The sequence below is a fragment of the Henckelia pumila genome, chromosome 4, assembly GCF_033568475.1.
Source record: "Henckelia pumila isolate YLH828 chromosome 4, ASM3356847v2, whole genome shotgun sequence".
Lineage (NCBI taxonomy): Eukaryota > Viridiplantae > Streptophyta > Magnoliopsida > Lamiales > Gesneriaceae > Henckelia > Henckelia pumila.
The window spans coordinates 145,248,870-145,263,795 of NC_133123.1; the positions used below are offsets into that span (position 1 = coordinate 145,248,870).

General features: G+C 32.3%; 1 protein-coding gene and 1 long non-coding RNA gene across 2 annotated transcripts; one reads left to right on the forward strand and one right to left on the reverse strand.

The window, feature by feature from the left end:
• Positions 1–2,562: 2,562 nt before the first annotated feature.
• LOC140861977 (uncharacterized) lies at positions 2,563–4,209 on the forward strand. The gene is given in 7 exon segments (XM_073264976.1): positions 2,563–2,667; positions 2,749–2,775; positions 2,778–2,841; positions 2,932–3,005; positions 3,097–3,153; positions 3,283–3,408; positions 4,180–4,209. Coding segments are annotated over 7 exon segments (483 nt in total).
• A 329-nt stretch (positions 4,210–4,538) lies between these two features.
• Positions 4,539–5,274, reverse strand: LOC140866636 (uncharacterized). Its single transcript, XR_012144945.1, has 2 exons — positions 4,960–5,274; positions 4,539–4,826 (listed from the first exon to the last, which is right to left on the reverse strand). It is a non-coding gene; the product is annotated as an uncharacterized lncRNA (long non-coding RNA).
• Between the last annotated feature and the right edge of the window lie 9,652 nt (positions 5,275–14,926).

Genomic DNA, 14,926 nt, shown 5'->3' on the forward strand with positions numbered 1-14,926 from the left:
TTACCTGCCAATCAACTTAGCCAATCAAAATATGAAAATTACATAAGTTAGGGATTCAATCCATAAATGCAAACATCTCATTAAATTCATGCCTTCAAATAACTAACTTAATAAAACACAAAAATTAAATTATTGTCTAACTATTTTTTTTATCATTAACTGTATAAAATAACATCACGTGCATCGCACGACATATTTTTGTTTAAAGAATTTTTGTCGTTTTAAAAAGTACTTTTTTTAACATTATTCTTATTACTCATTGTAAAATTAAATTTATTTACATTTTAATTTTATATATAATAAATATTTTTATTTGATCCAATTTATTTACATTATACACAAGATATAGTCCGTGCATCGCACGGGTGAAATGCTAGATTATTTTAAAATGAAGTGAAAATAACAAAAATTGAGTGTAAATATCAACTTTTTTTTTTAAATTAATGTTAAAAATTTTTACTTTAATCTTCGTCACAGGCCTCATTTTCTTTTGGACCACATCAGATTAGGATTTGGATGAAAACATAAATTTTTTGATTTGAGAGAGAGTTGACGTTATGTCAAGATCACAAAATAAATAGATTTAAAAGTGTCATGTATGTATAGATAATAAGTGAACATATAGTTTTTTTTCAATTAATCGTGTATTGATTTGTTTAAATTGATAAAAGTCTTAAATATTTGATGTTATAAAAATAAAATTACTTTAAATATTATCCAAATTTCACAAACTTATTTTCATCTGTTATTCACTCGCGTACAAATTCCTATTAAAATACACGTTCCTAGTTAGTAAAATAAATTAAAATGCACTAGTACTACTGTTAATTAAAATTGATTTGAGAAGGACTTTCTGACATGATTCTATGATTTTGTGTGATGATAAGGCACGTGAAGTGCAGAATGTCCCAAAGTCTTTAGCACCTGAACTTCACGTGGAATAGATTGTTGTTGTTCCCTTCCAGTTGGAATTTAGTTTCATTTTAACTAATTTACCGGTTTTGGGTAAATTCATATCATCCACAAGAAGAAGAAAATATGCACACAAATTGTGGATGACATATATATATCTTTCTAAAGTATTAGATAAGAAGAATACAGATCGAGAATCCAGATTAACTACTAAATTCCACAACCATCCTTTTGACAATGTGGTTGGAAATGTCTCCTTATGTATAACTAGCATATTTGCAACGCACAATGTGTGTGACAAAAAATTATTATTTTTAATTATTCTTAATATCATCATTGTGTGACGAAAAATTATTATTTTTAATTATACTTAATATCAATAAAAAAATTAAATAAATTTATAGTAGAAAAAATAATTTTTTTGAATTAAGAATGGTAACCATAAAAAGTAGTTAAAAATCATTGTTTTTATCAGATATTTTTCGATACATTAGTTTTTTTAAATAATTTAAAATTTAAAAATAGATAAATAAATAGAAATTATTATTAATTTTGTGTCATACCAAGAGACCAAGTGGTTTTAAAAAGCCTTCTAAATTAATATATAAGTATAGATGACTCACTTTACATAAATTTTCGGTTTATAGGTTCTAATTTTGAAGTAAATTGATAAAATGGACTTGAGAAACTGCTTTAAAATCCTATTCGATCAGAGTACACTTGAGGAGATGAGTTTGAAATCCATATATTTTGAATTTAGTTTTATTCTTTACAACCGAGATAATCAGACTATCATTGTTTGAAATTTACATATCATATATTACTTGAAATTGAAATCCATCCTACATGAAATAATATATATAAACATAAAAAATTTGAATTTAAAGTTTATGTTATTACTTCTTTAAATAACAAAAACAATATATTTAAAACTAACTCCAATTTAGTCGGGAATTTCTGATTTTCAATATTGTTTTGTCTTTATTTCATTATATAGAAACTTATTCGAATTTATCAGAAAATCCATGAGGATAAATAAAGAATCTAAAACAGTGAACCGAGAAGCTTCTGGAGACAGACCCCACTAAAAATATCTACCACCTAGCCGCTCAAAACCCAACAATCCTCTTCTCCCATACATTTTTATTTTCCTGTATTGTTGACAGACACGTTTCTCTTTATAAAATTCCTTTGAAAAAAAAAAAATTTAATGTATCTGAATTATTTCAAGTCAATTTTCAAAATATTAGGATTAATAATTAGAAAAGCAATACATATATTTCAATGTTTATTGTAGGGAGAGTTTATCAAGCACCATATATATGTTTTATGTAATAATCAAGTATATGCATCCAGTTTTAATTAAGATATATATTACTGTTGTTCAGTGAAGACAATATATATATATATATATATATATATATATATATATATATATATATATATATATATATATATATAATATCAATGTGCAACACTATTTAATGCAAAATAAATGCCATGGCCTGTCCAGATGTATATATATATTCTTTGAATTTTTTATTTCTAAAATTCAATCATGGCATATATATTCTCGCCACATAGAGATCGATATCCATATGCATGCCTTAGCTTGATGATCACAATATATTCTTTTAATTAATTTTGAGAATGGCAGATGGCAAAGACAAAAGCGTTGACTTTTATGCGGTTTTGGGATTGAGTAAAGAATGCACCACCACTGAGCTGAGGAACGAGTACAAGAAACTTGCAATGGTACTGTGAATTTGAGCTATTAATATATATTTTGAATTTATAGTTTGAAAGTTGAATTTTTTCTTAAATATTTCTTGTTAGAAATGGCACCCAGATCGCTGCTGCTCTACAATTCAAATATTAATTTGGACGAGGCGAAGAAGAAATTTCAGGCCATTCAGCAAGCCTATTCTGGTAATTTGAATGGTTCGTTTTGCACCAAAAATATGCATGCATGTGTGTGTGTACGTATTTTGATAATATATCGTTTATCCTTATAATAAGTGCTTTCGAACTCGGACAAAAGATTTTTGTACGATGTTGGATTCTACGACAGCCACGATGACGAAGATGAAAAAGTAAGTATATTAATTCTATGTATAACATTTATCAAAAGAGTTAGCTAGCTAGCTAGTAGTCCAGTCTATTAATTAATAACAACGCACGCAGGGTATGGGAGAGTTCTTGGATGAAATGGCCTCAATGATGAGCCAAAACAAATCCGATGTGAGTAGGGAATGAAACTGCAGCTTCCTTAATTAGTTTTATATGCATGCAAAATTAAATATTAATTAATTAGATGGCTGCATGCATGCATGGTTCTGGAAAATTGATTGATTATATATATATATGCAGGGAAATGAGAGTCTGGAAGAGTTGCAACAACTTTTCAACGAAATGTTCGTGGACTCTCATCATAATTCCTCTACCAATAGCGAGACAAACTCGAGCAGTACTGAATTAGCGACCTTTTGCATGGGCGTACGTTTGTTTTCCCTTTTGAATTCTAGCTAATTATCCTCGTCGTCTTGCAATGCCCAATTAATTAATTACTCTTTCCTTTTTTTCTTTTTTTTTAATTATTATTTAATATATATGTTTCCCCAAGACAAGTGAGAAATCGGGAAAACACCAAGTCGGAGAGAGTAGCCGGAGAAAGATAGAGAGGAGGCGATAGGTACGTGCTGGAATATTTGAGGGCTGAGTTCTTTGTTATTTCATTATTGATTTATTTGATCTTAGTACCCTCTATCCGATCCCTCTAATCTGTATATTAGATTTTAAATGTTGAAATATATTCGATTACTTTTAATTTTACCAGTAGGACACGCGCGTGGATAACAAATATATGTGGTTGCACTTTGAATTCTCGTAATTTTTATAAATAAATATAGGCACATAATTTATTCATTTAACATTTTTTCAATAGCGCGCACTTTTATTTTTTAGAATAATAAAATATTGTTATATAGTTATTTATCATTTTCGACAATCGTGATTTGTTAAGAGCTTTTCGGACCTGACTTTCACCTCTTTTAGTTTCATTTCATATTTTTTGGATTTTTTTTTGTTTTCATCTCGATTAAGTTCAGTTCAGTAATGTATAATCATCTCCGATTTCATTGTTTTTTTTTTGGTCATCTTTTGATTAACTTATTTGTCTAGTTTCAAAAGAAAATTGTACGTGTTGTTCTTTGATTGGTTCTCGCCCATTTTCCTGTTTAGACATATCGTTTTCTTGTAAATGAATAGGTTGATACAAATCTTACAACCATCCAATGATCAACTACATATAATTGAATGTAGTAGGTGATACAAAACCTTATTACCATCCACGGCGCTCAGGATCATTGCCTCATTGGTGATATCTCTACAAAAACTTACTCTTGGGATGCCTCATGCTTAAAAATTTTGTCGTAAGAGAAAGAATGATTTTGTTCTTGGAAGACAATAAAAACAATAATAAACTAGAAGAGATATTGGGAAAATGTATGAAGGATAGTTAGGACGAGATAGTGTACGTACGGTTTTTCGACAATGCAGACTCACCATTTTGGCATAAGTCAATGTCTCGACACTGTGTTTCCATTGATGTTGGGAACGATATAATATTGATGTCAGATGTAGCTTCATTAGATAACAGGGGTCTTACCCGACAAAATACAAGTATATTTCCTTTTAACTCATGTGTTAACAAAAGGATCTTGTTAGTTATATTCTGCAAAACAAAAAAGAAAGTAGCAGGATAAATTGAAATAACTTATTACAAAATCTGATACCAAATCATATAATTAGGTAATGTTTTCCGTATTTTCTCTCCTTCAAATATTTTCAAATCAGCATCAGCTAGTCGATTCCGCAGCTGGATAATTAAAGTCTTTGGCTCCTCAAATTCATGTCTTGGATCCATTGTCGATAAATCAGAAATATGGCAAAATGACTCATCAAAACAGATGATCGTTTGACACCAAACACAATAGCTACCATTCTCTATCAAGATTGAAAAAAAAATCAAATTATCAAAACGCAAACCTGAATTCAGGGCTTCTTCCACGAATAGATTTAGGGCTTTGACGAATAGATTCAGGGCTTTGTTTAGGGGAAACAAAAATAGGGATGAGATTTGAAGGGGGCGGTGTGGGAATAATTGGGGAATAGATTCAGGGCTTCTTCGACGAATATATTTAGGGCTTCATTTTGGGGAAACGGAAATAGGGATGAGATTTGAAGGGGAGCGGTGTGGGGAAGAATTGGGGTGTGGGGAAGAATTGGGGAATCACATGTGTTCTTGGTAAAGGTTAAATTACATATAATTGAATGCAGTAGGTGATACAAAACCTTATAACCATACAAGGAACTCTGGACCACTGGTGATATCTCTACAAAAACATACTCTTGGGTAGGGGTGGGCATTTGGGATCGGGTTTCGGGTACCCGACCCGACCCGACCCGATTCGGTTGGTTTCTGTTTTAACCCGAACACGAAAATATAAAACTCGGGTTGGTGTCGGGTAGCTTTTTTGCTTCTCGATCGGGTACCATCCGACAAAATTTTGTACTTTTTTAAATTATATTATTATATATATACATATAGATAGCATGGAGTATGGACTGAATTATTTGAACTTTGAAGCCCAATACTCCATTAACGTAGAGCCCAGTGATGTTGCCCAACTTATTGATTCTGATTCCTCTGTCGTGCCTCTCACATAAATCATAATCACTTTCAATTTTAAAGTTTGAAGTCTCAAATCAATTCCTAATTATTCAGCGGCTAGGGCTTCCCCAGATGACCAGATCCCTTTTCTTCCCCTGTTCCAGCACAAACCCACGGCCACAAGCTCACAAGCGACGAGCACTATCTCAACTCTTGACTTGGTTTTTATTTCTTTCTCTCGATCCTATTCCTTAGCAAGTCTCAACTCTTAGGGCCACGAGTCTCGAGTCTCAACTCTTTAGCAAGCACTCGCCATCTCAGTCTCAGTCCTGCCTCTCACGATGAAGAAATTTGGTTTTTATTTCTTTCTCTCGATCCTATTCCTTTATGCGGCTTTATTTTTCAATTTGCATATGTTTTTACGTTTCCTTGGTTATATTGTGTTTGTAGATTGAATAATTTTTTTTTGTTTTTTGCAAACAGTACACTATTGTTGTGAAACGTGAAGTTCTTTGAGAATTGAGCTTGTTGTGCTGAGAATTGATAAAAGAGGATTAGCTCCAGCCTCCAGAAGCATACAAAGTGGAAAATCAGTTAAGTAAATTTTTGATTTTTCTCTTCACGTGACTTGCTGAATCTGTGATGAATGAAAGCAGTTGAATGTTGATGTAATGTTTTATGTGGATGATTAATATCGATTTATATTTCAATTTAAGAATTTAAATAATGAAAGAAGTTAGTAATGTTAATGAGGAATTACACAGTGGTGATGTGGAAAATTTAGATATTGAAGATGATAAAAATGAAGAAGTCGGGCCTAAGTCTAAAAGGAGAGGCAGAAAAGAAGGTTCTAGATCAGAGTATTGGGAACACTTTGTTAAATTCACTTGTGAAATTGATAAAGTAAAAAAGGCTAGATGCAAATATTGTGACAGAGAGATTAAGACAGATCCAAAAATACATGGAACTCGTCCTTTAAGAAATCACTTTGAGTCTTGTAAAAAAAAACCTCAGGAAGTTGCAACTAATCAAGATCGAATTTCTTTTCAACCATCAAGAGCTGGTGAGAAAGAAGGACATATTGGTACATGGAAATTTGATCAGAACAAAATTAGAGAGGCATTGACTTATTGGTTGATTGTTGATGAGCTTCCATTTAAAACAGTAGAGAACAAAGGATTTAAACACTTCATGTCGATTACATGCCCGATGTTTTCAGTTCTATCTCGAAGGACAACAACCAAAGATTTTTATGATTTGTACATGAATGAAAAAAGACAACTGATGTCTATCTTGAAACATTGCACTCAAAGAATCTGCATAACCACTGACACATGAACTTCAATTCAGAGAGTGAATTATATGTGTCTAACTGCTCATTTCATTGATGATGAATGGAAATTACAAAAGAGGATTTTGAACTTTTGTCCAATTACTGGGCATAAGAGTGATGATGTAGGTAAAGGGGTGGAAAAATGTTTGCTTGATTGGAAGATTGACAAGATATTTACAATTACTGTTGACAATTCCTAATCAAATGACGGTGCAATTACATATTTACAAAAAAAGTTTGACAATTGGGGATCAAATATCCTAGGAGGAAAGTATATACACATGCGATGTATTGCACATATTGTCTGTGAGGATCTCGGGTTGCTAATCTCGTTTTGGGGTAACTAATGATTAATTAAACAATTAATCAAACAATTAAAGAATAATAAATCAAGAGCATAAATTTTTTTTTTTTTAAAATTTCCCGAGCCTCGCTCGATCGGGCAAAAGCTACCGATCGAGCGAGCATCAAATCAAAAGTCTCGGTCTGCAGCATAAAAAGCCTCGCTCGATCGGCCAAAAGCTACCGATCGAGCGAGCAAGAAAATCAAATTCACTGCCCTTGAAAAACAGGCCTCACTCGATCGGTAACTTTTACCCGATCGAGCGAGCCCTTATTTGCTCAAATTCTGCTGCTGAGTTTTTGCTGTCAAAACCAAATCCAAGGTATATATCAACATTCAAATCAAATCTAAGCATGTTATAAAATCTGAGAACATGCATATAATCATATAACAAGTTTCATGCATTATAACATAAGCTTATTACATCCAATAAATAGCATAAAGATATGAAACAATAAGCTACACATCATCTTCAAAGGTGAGCTTCTAAACACAAGTTCATATCAAGTTCTATGCTATCAAATTATCATTCTTTCAACCTATAACCCGAGTCCACACTTGCTAAATCTCTCTCCCGAGCTATCAAGGTCGTCTCAACCATGCTCCTGCCCCTCCTGTTGCAATGCACACATACAAAACAAAACAACAGCCGGATAAACTCCGGTGAGAAATTATTCTCAGTATAATCGACATATAAATGCGTTAAATAAATTCATATCAACCCTAAACATATCAACTCAAGAATAAAGTAAAAATAACGCATAGCTCACTTCAAAATTGATTCATAAATCATCGTTGCCATCAAGATTCGTTTCCGATCTTGACATGGATATCCATCTATCAAAATCATTCCGGATTCGAATAAAGTCGTCCTCCGACCTTGGCATAGGAAAATAAAGTCGTCCTCCGACCTTGGCATAGAATCAATTCGTATCATCATCATATCAAAATCATATCAACTCAAAATAAAAGATCCACTACCTGGGATGGATCGACAACATCAAAACAATAACAAGTTCTTCAATAAAAAGAAAACATAATCAATATGTGATTTGACGGACTACTCAAGATTCATAAATCCTGAGTATCATAGTCCTGAAACTCGATATCATCTTATACCTTTCGTTTCATTGAGTCTTAGTTTCTTCAAATCTGTACAATCTTCATCAAAGAATAGCAATCAAACTTGCTCAAGTTCATCATCCAATCTTCAAGGTAGCATAACTTCAACCTTGAGCTATTCGATCTCGTTTCTCAAATTCTAAAATCTCGAGTCCGAATATCTTATTTACAATCTGAAACATATCATATCAAGCTATTTATATCAACTACAACTCACATAAAAATCAGCTCAATCATAACTCAAACTTCAAGCAAAATGAGTTACAAAACTTTGCTCAATTCTTGACCGATTCGAATTGTAGCTTCTCGAACTCGAAACATTCAAATATAATCTGATATGAAGTGTAAACATGCTGTATAAATCAGCAACCAACTCATATCTAACTCAGCTCAAGCATTATAAACTCAAACATGACCAAAGTCTTGAACCGACGGCATAACGGTATAAAATCGGTTACCGAAACGATATCGAATTCAACTAACATCATATTCATCATATATCAGCAATATACCATCCTAAACCAGCATCTCAGCACCTATAAATCTCGAAATATATGCTGGAAATTGTTTCAAGTTCATGCAATAATCAATATTCAAGTTGGTTTCGATATCGAACGACATACGAACTCACGAAAACAAATATCAAGTCATAATCTGATCTCTGCAAAATTTCTTTCTTCAAAACCTATGAGAAACATCAAAATACTTACATGAAATCAAAGCCCTCATCACAAGGATTCCAGAACATCTTCCGGAATTGAAATTGGACGAGCGGATCAAAAGTTACGGCAATTTGAAAAATCAAAATCTCAAGACAATGAAAGGGAATTCGAACTCTGTTCTGAATTTCTCATTCTCTCTGAACAATCCACGTAATATGCTTATACATCTGATTCAAATCGGATATATATTGCATATTTGTAATTTAGTCCCTCAAGTATTCATTAATTGCATTTCAGTCCTCGGCCTTCGTTTTAATTCAATTTCAATCCAAAATAATTTAAGAATATTAGAATTAAAATCGAAACTCTAAATATTCCCAAATTAAATATACTCGGATTAAAATAAATAAATTCGGATTAATTAAATAATCCTGGCCTTTTGCACTTTAACCCTTGCAACTTCGATATTTGCAAATCAGTCCCTGATCGGTTTGTATCTTCACAATTAATCTTCGTTAATTCCCGAAACATGGAATTTAATCTTAAATCCCATAAATATTCAAATCGAATATTTATTCTTTTAATTTAAGAATTCTCGGAATTTAATTCTCAAAATCCGTAAATTCTCAAATTAAATATTTTCGGCTCGAAAATTAAATCTATCATTTTCATAACTTCTCAAATCAATATTAACCCATAATATGGAATTTAATTCTCAAATCCCATAATTAATAATTTAATATTTTCGGGCCTTACAATTCCTCCCCTCTAAGAAATGATTTCGTCCTCGAAATCGTAGTCAATCCAAATATCAAGTCCGATAAACTGAATGATTATCTTTAGTGATTCCCACTTCAATCATCTAATTCTGCATTTCGTATCTCACTTCATCTTTCAATCTCTTGTCAGATTATTACCTCGAATCTGCTTCTATTCTCTTGTGTTCGGTATCTATTCAGTTGTACTTTAAGTCATTGAAAAGAATTCGTTCTGAGCTATTTGTTTTTCTTCAATCAAGAATTTGTCGAATAATCGACTTAACTCAGAATCTCATCAATATATCTCATCCGAATAAAGTACATACGAAGAATCTAATGATACTTCTTTCGCTTAGATACTGAACTTATCAAGTTGAAGAGAATACTTTTGTTCAATGAAATTATCAATTCTGTCTGACCTTTCATTCAGTGAAATTCAACTTTTGTGATGACTAGATTCTTTCTCTATTTCATTCTATACAGAGTATAGAACATAAATCAAGTCTACACTGGTATTCAGTTCATCGCTTCAAGATTCGTATTCAACTTCATATTCTGAATCTGTAAAGTAACTCTTCTCTTTCTCTATTCTGAATTGAATGATGTTTCAAGAATAACTTTTCCACTTAACTAATCAATTTCAGCTTCAAAAGTTATATCTATCATTCAATTACTAACTCTGGTTCATCATCTCTGCTTTCATTCCGTACAGATTCATATTCATTATCCTTGTGTTCTTCAAATCACATCTGATCTGCTGTCAACAAATCATGTTCGATCTGATATCATATACTTCAGTAGTATCATTTCAACACAAGAAAATCGGATTTATATCATCATAATCTTATCTCAAAATCGATTCAGTAGCTGTTACAGGAATTATAATCTTCAAGTGGCAACACATCAAGACAGATAATACCAAATCAGGTATCAAAGTTCTGAGAATATTCTCAATATTCGGAAAATCAACTCAGATAATCCATCAATCAACAAATGGTATAATGCAATCATATATAACCAATTCTCAAAACATCAATCAATCAATCGATGCCACATTCTGTCAAATAAATCCAAAGTCTTAATCCTGACAATAGATTGTAATCATTCCTGCAATTCATCATATCTCTCACTTCTTCACAGATTTCAACATATTCAAAACTGTTGATAATCGGTATCATGTCAGATATAACTTCATTCTCGAAATTCAATTCATCTTCTCTGATTATTCTTCCAATTCAAGAATAACATATTGTACCTTTACCTCAAAAAGTACTCAAAGTCTTCGAATCATCTATATTACACTGTAATAGTAAACACAATGTTTCAATCTGAAACATTATTTCTTGGCTTACTGTTCGTCTTGCAACAAATCTAATCACAATTCAGTGATTTGATTGTACAGATAGATCATCGTATACAATAATTTCAGTCATTCTGTTCCTAACTACCACATGTTTACTTCATATAAACTATTTCATCTTGGTAGTTTCACAAAATATTCTTTCATATCATGATCTCATACCAATTCTGGAGTTTCTAAACTGTCATTGAACTCATCTGGTCAACGATTTTTAACTTCATCAGAAATTCTCTGTACGTTTAACTTCGAAAACGTACTAATTCGGTTATTTCTAGTTGCTTTATCTTCTGATAAAACAATTATTGAACGAATATTGAATTCATTATTGTGCAATTCTTCAAATTCTGATATTTCTTTGCGAAAACATCAAGCACAATCAGATAATCAATCATCATAGAATTCATTCATTCTGACCTGAAGCTTCAATTCATATCTCAATCTGGCATTCTGTACTGAATTCTCATCGCTGCAGTTACTTTCTGTGTTTATTTCATCCTCTGAACAGTTCTGGCTTACTTCCAATCGAAAATCATTCTGATTGAAGATATATTCATCTGAATATTTAAACCAGAATACACAGAAATCTAAAATCAATTTATCGGATGCCTATTTCATTTTTTTTTCGATCTCCAAATACCGACAATTCATATCATCTAATCCCAAAAATTCAGGAACCAAATTCAAATTCTTCTATCAGTTACGAGCCAACAATCTTCAAATACGCTGAAATATCATCAAAGGATCAATAATTCTCAAAATCAAAAGAATAAATCAAGATTGATAAAATCCCTCAATCAAGGTCATCCAAAAATCAAATCATCTGGATAACAAACTCTGCAAAGTGAAAACAACTCACTTGCATCGCATAACTCCGAATGAGTGAATCAACACAGGCTCTAAATGAAAGCAATGTGCCATGAGAGCCAATCAATATTCAATCATTCAAGAATTATATCCCCAGTTGATGTAATCGAGTCAGTATAATCAAAGAAAAGACTCATCTGTAACTGATTTTCATATCATTCTTTAGCTTCTAAACCTCAAAATCACTATTCAGTTCATAATCTCATCACGTCGGTAATTCACCAATTTATCAATTCACTATTGAATTTCAGTTCAAAATTGAATCTAAAGTCAAAAATATTACTGGAACATTTCCGTAATCTCTATTCATTGGCATACCTATCACTGCTGATTTAGATCTTGAACATATCTCGTGCATCGAATATACTGATTTCGGAATATTTCTGTAATCACACATCATATAACAACCCGAAATCACAGAATCTTAATTCGAGATTCTATATCATATCATCATATTCATATGCACATCATGTTCTTGTTGATCTAATTTCATCGCTTCTTATCATCATACTGATTGGTTAAATCACAAAATCGAGTGATTCAATAATCCGCAACTATCACTAATCAGTACTTGGGTATAGTCTTATAATCTATCATGCATCGCAACCGCATAATTCCCATATGAACAATATCATGTTCGGTTTCAGTTCATCGAAGCAATAGTTCTATTCTTCAGTTTAATTCACAAAATCCCTTTTCCGATACAGAGGTAATCATATTGATACAGAGGTAATCATATAATAAGCTTTCAGCTATCATAAATCTATTGCACCTACAACATAAACAGGTTAAAACAACATAAATATGTTACCTGTAAGTCTCATTCTCAGGTGCAATGTTATTATGATCCTCTGTATACTTCTGGAATTTATTCATTGAATAAATTTTAGCACATCTGTCTAACTTGTCCTTACACTGTTTGTTCGGATATCTTCCTCCACAATGTGTGTAATAATTTCTAATATACTCTGCATTCAGAATCAGACTAATCCATCTCGATTCGCTAAAGTTAAAGATTTATTTTCATATTATTCACTTCATATCTGTTCTGGAATAAAAATTGTAGATAAAGTTGTGAGTATCTCACATACTCTTGCATGTCTACAATTCCATTCTCTTAACTCATCATTCAGCTTCAAAGCTCTTAGACAGGACTATGTCTTTAAAACAAATGTTTCAGTCGTCAACACTTATTCAGACATAATCTGCAGATTCAAGTCATTAAATAATTCACTCAATCTTGAGATTTTCATCATTTATAATTCAAATAATTGTAATAGGCTTGAAAATTCTAATAAGGCATTCCTCCAATTCAAAATATTCAACTTCTAACGGGTATATTTTTCTTTCTCAGAATTTCTATCTGTTGTGGCAGAGAAACATTAATAAAACGTTGTTCTAAACACTTACCAAAAAATAAATATACCTCTCGTTTGTCAGAATTTCTTCGTCAATCAAAATCTATCAGCTAATTGCTAGGTCTTGAAGTTGGTAGATAGTCAATCTGATACATCACTCATCTGTCTCTTTCAGGTATCTGAACGACTGATCAATTCTTCAAAACAACTTCTACCCGCAATACATCTATTCATTCGCTGATATTCGGTTCTATTTAATCAGAGATACTTCATTCAGCTGAGCAATAATACAGTTCTGTTCACTCTGACCATATAACTCTGTTCAGTTTGGCCATACCACTCTGTCAGTCTGGGGTGCTTACATCACCCAAAGAACACTGTTCTCTTCGATTCTGGGTGCTTACATCACCCGGGGAAATTCTTATAATAACATCGATAAGAATTCAAAAATTTACAAATCAGTAAATTAATCAATTCAATTTCAAAAGTAGATCAAGAGTACATGCAATTTATTAAATCATAGAATCAAATACTGCATAATCATGCAATACTATAAATGCATGTAACTCACTCTACCCCGCTCAGCTTCTATCTCAGTCCAGAAACTTAGGCTTTGATACCACCTGTTGTGAGGACCTCGGGTTGCTAATCTCGTTTTGGGGCAACTAATGATTAATTAAACAATTAATAAAACAATTAAAGAATAATAAATCAAGAGCATAATTTTTTTTTTTTAAAATTTCCCGAGCCTCACTCGATCGGGCAAAAGCTACCGATCGAGCGATCATCAAATAAAAAGTCTCGGTCTGCAGCACAAAAAGCCTCGCTCGATCGGCCAAAAGCTACCGATCGAGCGAGCAAGAAAATCAAATTCACTGCCCTTGAAAAACAGGCCTCGCTCGATCGGTAACTTTTACCCGATCGAGCGAGCCCTTATTTGCTCCAATCTGCTGAGTTTTTGCTGTCAAAACCAAATCCAAGGTATATATCAACATTCAAATCAAATCTAAGCATGTTATAAAATCTGAGAACATGCATATAATCATATAACAAGTTTCATGCATTATAACATAAGCTTATTACATCCAATAAATAGCATAAAGATATGAAACAATAAGCTACACATCATCTTCAAAGGTGAGCTTCTAAACACAAGTTCATATCAAGTTCTATGCTATCAAAGTATCATTCTTTCAACCTATAACCCAAGTCCACACTTGCTACATCTCTCTCCCGAGCTATCAAGGTCGTCTCAACCATGCTCCTGCCCCTCCTGTTGCAATGCACACATACAAAACAAAACAACAGCCAGATAAACTCCGGTGAAAAATTATTCTCAGTATAATCGACATATAAATGCGTTAAATAAATTCATATCAACCCTAAACATATCAACTCAAGAATAGAGTAAAAATAACGCATAGCTCACTTCAAAATTGATTCATAAATCATCGTTGCCATCAAGATTCGTTTCCGATCTTGACATGGATATCCATCTATCAAAATCATTCCGAATTCGAATAAAGTCGTCCTCCGACCTTG